Below are 9,860 nucleotides of genomic sequence, written 5' to 3'. Positions count from 1 at the left end.
AAAAAAAAAAAAAAAAAAAAAAAAAATCGAGCCTTACATTACCACCCTCCCCCCTCACTCTCCACAACAGAGGATCAGGAGAGTACCATTTAGAATGAAGATTCTCCTAGTGTGACGTAAGAGTGGGCTCTCTTTTTTCCTCATTGGCTTTCTGTTATTATTTTTATGCTGGGATGTTTGAGAAGGGTCTTGCGTAGCCCAGGCTAGCCTCAAGCTTGCTATTTAGCAGATACTGTCCTCAAACTTATGACTCTCCTGCCCTACCAGTTCACTAAGTGCCTTTGTTCTGTCTATATTCACCCACTTTACAGAAGTTCAGATTTTAGTTTACATTTTTGTGTCTTTTTTTTCCCCTCAACGAACGCTCCTCCTCACAGCTGTGTTTCCCTCCCATTCTGCTTTGCCTGGCTGCAGGAAGCCATCATAGAAGAGAGAGCAGCCCAGGTGGAGGAGAATATCCACCTCATCAGATTCCTGAGGTTCCTTGCTAACTTCTTCGTGTTCCTAACACTCGGTGCAAGCGGATACCTCATCTTCTGGGCTGTGAAGCGATCCCAGGAGTTTGCCCAGCAAGATCCTGACACCCTTGGGTGGTGGGAAAAAAATGAAGTTCGTCTCTGCATGCGTTTGATGTGCTTAGAAACTTGAGACTTGCTGTGTTGTGGGTTGTGCTTTTAGAGCCGAGTGTAAGACAAGGATGCTCTCCGCCTACTGCTCCTCGAACCTTTTCTACCGTAGTGCAGCCATTTCTGTTGTGTCGTTGGGCTTGCGATGTCAGTGAAGATGGGAAGTTAGAATGGTAAGAGAGAAGAGAATATTTTACAGCAAGAAGGATACATCATAGTAGACTGTGTGGCAGGCAAAGTTAGAAAAACCAGAGTGACAGCCTGGAAGTTTGATTTCAAATCAAAGGTTCTTCCTATAACCCAACATTGATCCCTCTAAAGATGTCACTTCTATAATTGAAATGCCAGCTCCTGATTCCTTTGTCCACCGCTCCTATACTTCTCTCATAAGAAGCATCATACTTCTTGCCTAATTTTGTGTTTCCAGGCTTTTCACATGAATTCTAGTGACATATCTTAGTCTCTTCTTTACCAATGCCTTTGATCCTCAGCAATTCAAATGAGAAAGGCTAGCTCTTGGCCAGTTTTGCCCACAGAGAATCTTTTCAATTACTGTGTAGGAGAGAGTTGATTAAGGTACACAGTTAGAATTAGAGATTCAATCATTCTGGGTTGTTGCTAGAGCCCAGTCACTTTCATAAAATGTTTCTGTGTACCACATGACATTAATTTGAATTTGGGCGTTTTTAAAGCATGTGCAGATTTATGCCATGAGATAGTTAGGTTTTCCAGATGGATATTTTGCAAAGCTCTGTAGATGGAAGAATTTTGAGTTGACTCTTCATAAATGTACAGTTTCTTAGAAACATCCTGGCTGGCAAGTGATAGTTGAAATATTAAAAAGCCTCTACATCAAAACAATATGGAAACTTAAGAAGTGGCAACAGCAGAAACAAACCACACATTTAGAGATAACAGTATCACAGTTGTTCTCTGGAAACCTGTAAAGTGGTTTATTAAGTTATTAAGTAGAGGGATTTTTCCTGAAAAATGAAAAAAAAACTAGCATAAAGCATTTACTAAGTTTGTTTTGAAAATACTCTCACAATGTTAATAGTGATTATAAGTTAAATGTTTTGTCTGCTTTGGCCCATGGCATAATGATCATATTTCAGTGTAAATGAACCAAGGTAAATGATGAAATGAGAAAAAGAGAGCATACTCTTACATCATAACAGTAGGAGAATCTTCATTCTAAATGACACTATCCTGGTCCTCTGTTGGAGGGAGTGGGGGTAATGTAAGGTTTGACTTTTATGAAACAATTTCATATAGCCTTGATTCTTGTCATTCACTTTCTTCTCATCACTCAGGAGGCTATGCTAGAGGTTTAGTGAGTTTGAAGCCATCTGGGCATGGAGAATTCTAGGCCAGCCTATTTCAATATACAGAAAAGAATTAGTCTTTGTAAGAACTGGTTTAATATCTGTTTTAGAGGAACTCTGATATCTAGATACAAATGAAGATAATAATGGGGACTCAAATAGAACCCCCAAAAATGTTAAACTGCCTTTGTGTATAGTTGCAGAGAATATGCTCAATTTTTAGATTCAGTTGGAAATATTCCATGATGATTTTACATTATATCATGCTGAGTTGTGTATCCTCTTGATCATCCTAATAAGGTATTCTTAGTAAAAACTTGGAAAAAATAGCAACTTTATTCTAAATATATTCTGGTAGTTTTAATCACTCAAAATAAGGAGTGTACAGGGAGAAATAAGGGACTGTTTAATGCTGACAGTTTGAGCCAGGTATGTAGAGAACAGGTTGCAAGAGTTACTTTCAGTCTTTTCTTTCTCTTTACCTCATTGTCAAACAGATCATGTCCAAAGTGCCATGCATCAGCACATCAGAATCAGTAGCCATGTAGGACAGTGTTCTCTGGGCAGAGTGATAAAATTTCCACACTAACTACACTAAGGAAACATTATTATGACCACACACACAAACTCATATACATAGCCTGTAAATATGAGTTGGATATTGCCTTTGTTCATTGAGATCAAATATTAAGAATGCATGGTATAATGTTTAGTGTTATAAAATATTAAAGGGACCTCTCTGAAAATCTTTCCAACCATGTGTCCTTGTAGATGAACATGGTTATGTCCCTCCTGGGGATGTTCTGTCCCACACTGTTTGACTTATTTGCTGAACTGGAAGATTACCACCCTCTCATTGCTCTGAAGTGGCTCCTGGGGCGCATTTTTGCTCTTCTTCTAGGCAACTTGTACGTATTCATTCTTGCCTTGATGGATGAGATAAACAATAAGGTGAGTCTAGGGTCTTGATTATCCTTGCCATCAGCATGCCAATTTCCCAATCTGCAGATTACCAGAACTGCCTCTGAAACAGTGCTGTGTTATTTTCCTCTCCACTTCTTTTTTTTTTGATTTCTAGATTGAAGAGGAGAAGCTCGTGAAGGCCAATATTACCCTGTGGGAAGCCAACATGATTAAAGCTTACAATGAATCTCTCTCTGGGAACACCACAGGACCACCCTTTTTCGTTCATCCTGCAGATGTACCTCGAGGTCCCTGCTGGGAAACAATGGTGGGGCAGGTAACATTATAATGGGAAGCATGTGTCCTCAGTGGACCAATGGGCTGAATATTTCTTCCCAAACTCTAAGAGCCTTTAGTTTCTTATTTATTAATAAAACGAGGGCTGTTTATTGAATATTTAGCATTTGCTGGCTCTGAATTTCAAATGTATTATCTCAGGGAGACTGATATAAACACTTTCTCTTTTACAGCCTTTTATAGCTCTGTATAAAAAGATAGCTTAAAATCGTGTGAGGAGAACCATGCCTTCTATTGTATTCTAACAAAGCACCCAAATTTAGATACAGACTCAAATGGCATTCATATGAAGCTCTATTTAGTGTTACTTGTTTTTATAAAAAAAAAGTGCTCTTTGAGTGTAATACTCTAGTGGTTTCATGATATCAATTTTTACCTAATAATTTGCCCTTAAGCCTTAAAGGAAATGCTATTTTAAGTTATTTGTTTTTATAATGGTTATGTAAGTGACCCTAGTCTAAGACTAGTGATATCTTACCAGATAAAAGAAATAAGATCTCATAGCTTACTGTCCAATAAAGGAAATTAAAAACTGAACAAAAGCAACCAGAGATGCTGTTTCAGCTCTCCCATTCTGTACAGATTCTCTTTATGCCTTGTGAATCTTGTAATTTTATCTCATTGGAGAAAACATGCTTAATGTGCATTGAACCTTAGTTCATCAAATACAGTAAAGTTTAAGTATATTTTAGTGTTCCTAGAAGACAAGCGGTTCAGCTGTATCAGTCATGCAGTGTTTGTGAGTTATTTGAACAGATTTTTAAGCAATATTTTCTGTAGGATAAGAAAATCAATATATTAGCTCAAGTCTTACTGAAGTAATGCAATGTAAGCCAATTTGAACTCAAAAGACATCAGCACTTTTGGTCTGATGTTCATGAGGCTACAATTAAGCCAATTGTGATTTCAGTTGCAGGAGGGAAAGTTTAAGTAACATATATACAACACTAGAATTATGTGATTGAAGATGGAATAGAGAACATATAGACTAAAAAAATGCTGTGTTTTATTTTACGTTCTAAGCATTTAAGGATCAGATAAGCTCCTTAGTGCTGGCTGCTAGATATTTAGGATTTTTGCACGTCATACATGTTTCTAGAAACATACATAAAGAAAAATCTAAAAGTTGTCTGCATTTAAAAGAGAGATACTTGTGGGTTACAGTGTAGTGGGTAGAACAGGGGCGTTCTAAGTTGTTCACATGCTGCTAATTCTTGGAAACTGTGAGACTGTTACCTTACTTGGCAAAATAGACTTTACAGATTTAGGAGCTTATGAGATTGAACTGTGTTGAGTGAGGTTAGTAAAAAATCACAAAGGCTCTCTTGTAAAGAGGGACGGAGAGTCAAAGGTGGAGAGTCGAGATCTGACAATGGAAGCAGAAGTTGGAATGATGTACTTTAGAGATGGAGAAAGGAACAATGGCCAAAGGAGTGTGGACAACTTCTAGGTGTTAGAAAAGTTAGAGAAATGGATTCTCCCCATGTCTGGGCTTTGACTTTTAGACTTCTGACTTCTAGAACTGTGAGAAAGTAGTTGTATTATCAATGGACAAGGTTTGTGGTGACTTGTTCTATCAGAAACAACCAGACACTTGTGGGTACATGTTGCTCCTTGTGAAGTAGGTTCTGAGGAGTTGTTTAGTCACCTAATCTACCCCTCGATCTGCAACCCAGTGTTTAGTACTAAAACACTTAGAATCCACACTTTGCAAACTTACTGTTTAAGATGCTTTTAGTGGGAGTATGCTAGGAAACCTGCCCTTTGACAGACAAACACCCACTAAACAGAATCCATAGAATTAACTGTGAAGAATTAAGATATAGGCTGGCTATTTCTGAGGCAAGGAGACAGATTAATTAGATATAACATATCATTCTAAGACAAATTTATATTTCTGATATGGAAGCTTCTATGATATTTCCCCATTGTGTAAACTCATAATAAAACAAGAACTATGTATTTAGTTTGTTGGGGGTCCAGGAATCACCTCAAAAACCACATGAACAGCAATCTCAGTAAGACAGGGATAGTTTATTGAACATACATCCTAGGATTGATCAACCAGGGCCACGGTCCAGACTTAGAAACTGAACCATGACTCCAAGTTAAGATTCTACAGGGTTTTTAATCCCCCAATACACAAACATCTGTCCCAAGTTATTCCACCGATCAGGATTTATGTATGAGGATTTCCTTAGGAACATGTCTTTGTTGTACATTTATCTTGTTCCATTGTTGGGGTATTCAACTATGACAGGAATATTCTTTATCTATGTTGCCTTATCTAATATCCATATCTTAACTTGTCTACCAGGATGTGACTTGTCTAAAATTCATGTCTTAGCTTGCCAAGCAAGATGTTAATTTCTTTCTGCCAAGTAGGATGTCAGTTCCCTAGGAGGTCTTGGGAACTTAAAACTTTACTGACTACTCCTCAAAATTGAAGTCTCATTTTAAATAGTTTCTTATATTGGTGCAGATGTCTCTCTTATGTTGGGGTCCATCCCCGGGTCAGCTTATACTATAAAAGCTTATGCTTTTAAGAAGGTTTAGGAAGCGCTGCTGGATTGTTGGTTTGGGTCCAGGCTTATTGTGGGTAACTATAAAAAACAGTTCTACTAATTTTTATCTTGACTGGTTTCCAAGGGCACAAAACTTAACAGAATATATAATCAATCTTGGCATTATAAAGTTTCCTAGTAACAGCAAAAACATATGAGAAAGTTTCATCATAATGCCAGGCTACCCAGGTAATTGTTACCAAGGTCTTAATACTTTACCTAGGTCTTAGCATTCCATCTAGGCCTTAATACTTTACCTAGGCCTTAACAAATTCTCCCTCTTTAAGGCCCCAGAACATGCTGCATGTCTCAGAATATGATGTATGTCTAAGAACATGCTATATATCTCAGAACATAGTGTGTATATCTCAGAACATAGTGTGTATATCTCAAAACATGCTGTGTGCTGTTTTAGAAGCTAAGGGTCAATGGGTCACACTTATAGTGACTTTCTCATTTCATCATTGTTCCTTACTGCCATTCTCTTCTTTCCTTCATTATTCTGTTAAGAGACATACAGTTTCCCTTGCTAGCTGTTCTGTGTCTCCCATAAGTCCTTGATACTCCTCTGAAGAAAAAAAAGGTAGAAGGAAGGGAAGCTATAGGCTGTTGACTAGGTGGATGGAATCTGGGAGAGTGAAGGCAACATGGATACAACAGCTTTCAGTGCTGGTGAGCACTGGCCCTCATGGTATTCATATCTCCATCATTGTATCTGGAAACATTTCAACTCTTTAGTCATTTTACTTAAATGAAGAAGCAGTAAAGGTAGCCGAATTTACATAATTATGAAGATGTACTCTGAAAGCTCATAGTTCCATGGGATTATTCCAGATGTTTGCTCCTCCTTTCCATGAATACTAGCTACTTTGTCATCTTTGGTGATACTGTGGCACTCAAAGCTCTCTTTGTTCTACAAACAACAACAACCAAACCAACCCAAACCAAATAAACAACAAACAAACAATAAAACTTTACAACAAATTAAGTTTCCTTTCAGCTGTGTACTGTTTTTCAAATAGTAATTATTACCTCCACTGTATTTGAAAGACAGACAACAGAACCTTAACTGTGGGCCAAGTAGGCATGCAAAGCTATTGCTGACATTGTGTTTTAAAGAAAAATAAAAAGCTAAGGGTCAGTGACCTTAGTGAGAGTAGCTAACCTTGATAGCCCTCTTGTGTGCCAAGCATTAAATCCTTGAAATTTTAAGCCACCTAAATATCTTTGTATGGATGAGAATACAGAGAGAGGGATTTGCTCAAGACCTTGCAGGAAGTGAATGGCAGGAGCCAAATCTAACCTACGTAACAGGGATGTAGAGTTTTCATTTTTGTTCAGTGCTGAATTGTCCCCATGAAATTCAATTATCACCAGGCACAACCTGTGGGCTTCTTCCTTGGAACTCCCATATATGTATCCCTCTATACTATCATTATGCATTGTTCTGCCTTGACCTGTTGGAGATTTTTTTGGGTTTACAGACCTAAGCTATCCAGAAATCTCAGGTAAGTGCCCAGGAGTAAAGCTGTGAAGTGTGAGATGCTCTTTGGGGGCTTTGTCCAGTGTTGATAGGAATTGAGTTTGGATGATGTTCCTGAGGTGGCTGAGCCACTATTTTAGGGTTCTCTTTCTTGATAGCCTTGCATTTCTTCCCCAATCTGGGAATAGATACTTAGAGTTTTCAATACTATATTCAGATCCTCCCTAGGGATTCTATGTAAATGTTACACCTTGAGAAAGGATAAAGAGTAAAATTCAGATTGGACATAGGAAAACCAAATGCTCCCAACCTACCTCTAGTTCACAGTAGTTGTCAGTATCTGGTTTGAACATTGACTAGGGAGGAAAAGGGGAAATGAGAACACAGAAGAAAAAAGGTATCATTCCAGAACAGCTAGGAGTTACTAGTACTCATTCATTCACTCCATATTTACTTAATGGATAATATGTACCCATCACTGTTGGATACTGGAGGTATAAATGGGTTAAAATATGGACCACAGTTTTGTGAAAATTATGACCTATGTTTTATAGAAAAAGGCAAGGCCATTGATAATATAATTACAAAAATATTTCAAATGTACATTGGCCATGAAACAAAGACAAAATGCATGGAACTGAGTGCTTTTTATAGCACGTCCCTGTATAAGTCAAGCAAAGGAGACTTGCCCCAGTCGCACTCTAATAATGGCTATCTGTTGGTACAAACTAAGACAGGAAGTGAATTAGATGAAGTTAGTAGATGAAGACTGTATGCAGGGTCAAGTACCCTGAAAGAGGAAGGAGTTTGATGGTCTGAAAGAAAGCCATTGGGACTGGAAAAAAATACAAAGAAGAGTAATGCAAGAACAATACAGAGAGCTGAATACTCCTTACCCCATCCTCCACCTCCTGCAAGGATGAGGAACCACTTGTTCCAGTTTGAAAACACCTATGGGCAAAGGCTCTCTTTCTTTTCTATCATTTTTTTCTGTTTATTCCTCTGCTTTGAGGTCAAAATGTCCTTCTGCTTACAGTCATTTGTCATGGGTGTTGCTTTGCATGGGCATTAATGCTAAACTAATTTAAAAATACTTATTAAGTTTTCCAATAATCTTTTGCCTTTATTTTATTGACTTTATAGTTAACCTGTACCTAAGGGAGTTGATGTATACATTTCATTTTTATTATAAAACAAATGTGAGTTATTAAGATTTCACATAGTACTCTGACATGGCAAGGAAGGTAATGGTGGCTCATGAGGCTGGGAGTTTGGGACACCCAGATCTGAAGCATGTGGCTGGAAATTCACTGATGACTGTTTGTCAAATATTTATTTGCCCTATGGGACAATACACTTATTATTTTAGAGAGGAAACCATCTAGATGGATGAAAGTCAAATCAAAGACTTCATATGGACGAATACTACTTCTTTTTCTTATTTTTTCTTGAGACAGGGTCTCACAGACCTCAGGATAGATTTGAATTTACTGTGTAGCTGAGGATGACCTTGAACTTCAGATCTTCCTGAGTCTATCTCCTGAGTACTAGGCTCACTTGTTCCACCCCAGCTGGTTTCCATAGTGCTGGGGGTTAAGCCCAGTGTTTTGTACATGCTAGCCAATCACTCTGTCAAGCGAACTGAATTCTTGAGCAGTCATACTCCTGCAAAACTATAACTTTACATATTCAGTGTTTTCTGTCTTCAAGGCACAAATTATTGGAAACAGAAAAGATACAGCAGGAATGAACTATGGTGGGGAAAATTTGTAATTGTCTTTTTTTTTTTTTAATATTTAGTGTCACATGTCCCTATGAGGTAATAATGTCCCTTCTCTCCATCTCACAATGCATATACTTTGTACTTAAATTCAAACCCATACCACAGAAGGGACTTGATTTTTCTAGAATGTTTATCTTTATACAAGTGTACACATTATATACACTCACATACACATATATGCATATATACATGAGGTAATTTGTGAACAATACATTCATCCTACATATCTTGTTCTGTAGATTTGTGGTTTGAATGTGAAGTACCCACTATAGGCTCATGGGTTTGAAAACTTGATTGTAAGCTGGTGGTGCTGTTTTGAAAGATGGTAGAATATTTAGGAATTAGAACCATGCTGGAGAAAATGGTTAATTGTGGACAGTTCTGGGGAGGCATTCACCTGAACCCCACTGCTGTTCAATCTTCACTTCACTGTGTTGGTAATGTGATCAGCTACCTCACGTTTATGCTATGATGCTTTCCTGGTCCATGAGGACCATATCCCCTTCAACTGTAAGCCAAAGGGAAACCCTACTCTCTTCCACAGCTTCTTGTCATCAGTTTGGCTAACAACAAGGAGGGTAACAAATACAAGTGTTTTTTTTTTAACATTTAAAAACATATTTTAATTAAATAGAATTGAATCACATTCTTGTTCCCCTTTTGTAACACCTCTCCTCCCATAGACCCCCCTTCAAGACCTATAATATATTTTTGTCGTATTCCTTAAAATTTATAAAATATTATAAAAATGAAACTAAGTATTATAAAAGTTGTTTGATATAAAACAACAACCGATTTAACAGTCTTATGTAGATGCTC

At 37.7% G+C, this 9,860-nt stretch overlaps 1 protein-coding gene across 8 annotated transcripts in view; it reads left to right on the top strand.

Moving 5' to 3' along the window:
• Window positions 1–9,860, top strand: part of Tmc1 (transmembrane channel like 1) — a 184,533-nt gene that overhangs the window by 141,019 nt on the left and 33,654 nt on the right. For 6 of the 8 annotated variants that reach the window (XM_031389906.1, XM_031389908.1, XM_031389902.1 and 3 more), the window contains 2 exons: window positions 2,723–2,902; window positions 3,030–3,191. In XM_031389906.1, coding sequence (XP_031245766.1) covers window positions 2,723–2,902; window positions 3,030–3,191 — 342 coding nt within the window. Of the gene's footprint in view, window positions 1–414; window positions 610–2,722; window positions 2,903–3,029; window positions 3,192–9,860 lie in introns of all 8 variants that reach the window. The other 2 variants (XM_031389910.1, XM_031389909.1) reach the window with 2 other exon arrangements.

Source organism: Mastomys coucha, unplaced genomic scaffold (assembly GCF_008632895.1).
Source record: "Mastomys coucha isolate ucsf_1 unplaced genomic scaffold, UCSF_Mcou_1 pScaffold21, whole genome shotgun sequence".
NCBI classification, from domain to species: Eukaryota; Metazoa; Chordata; class Mammalia; order Rodentia; family Muridae; genus Mastomys; species Mastomys coucha.
The sequence above is the reverse complement of the archived record's forward strand: the minus strand, read 5'-3'. Positions and strand labels throughout refer to the sequence as shown.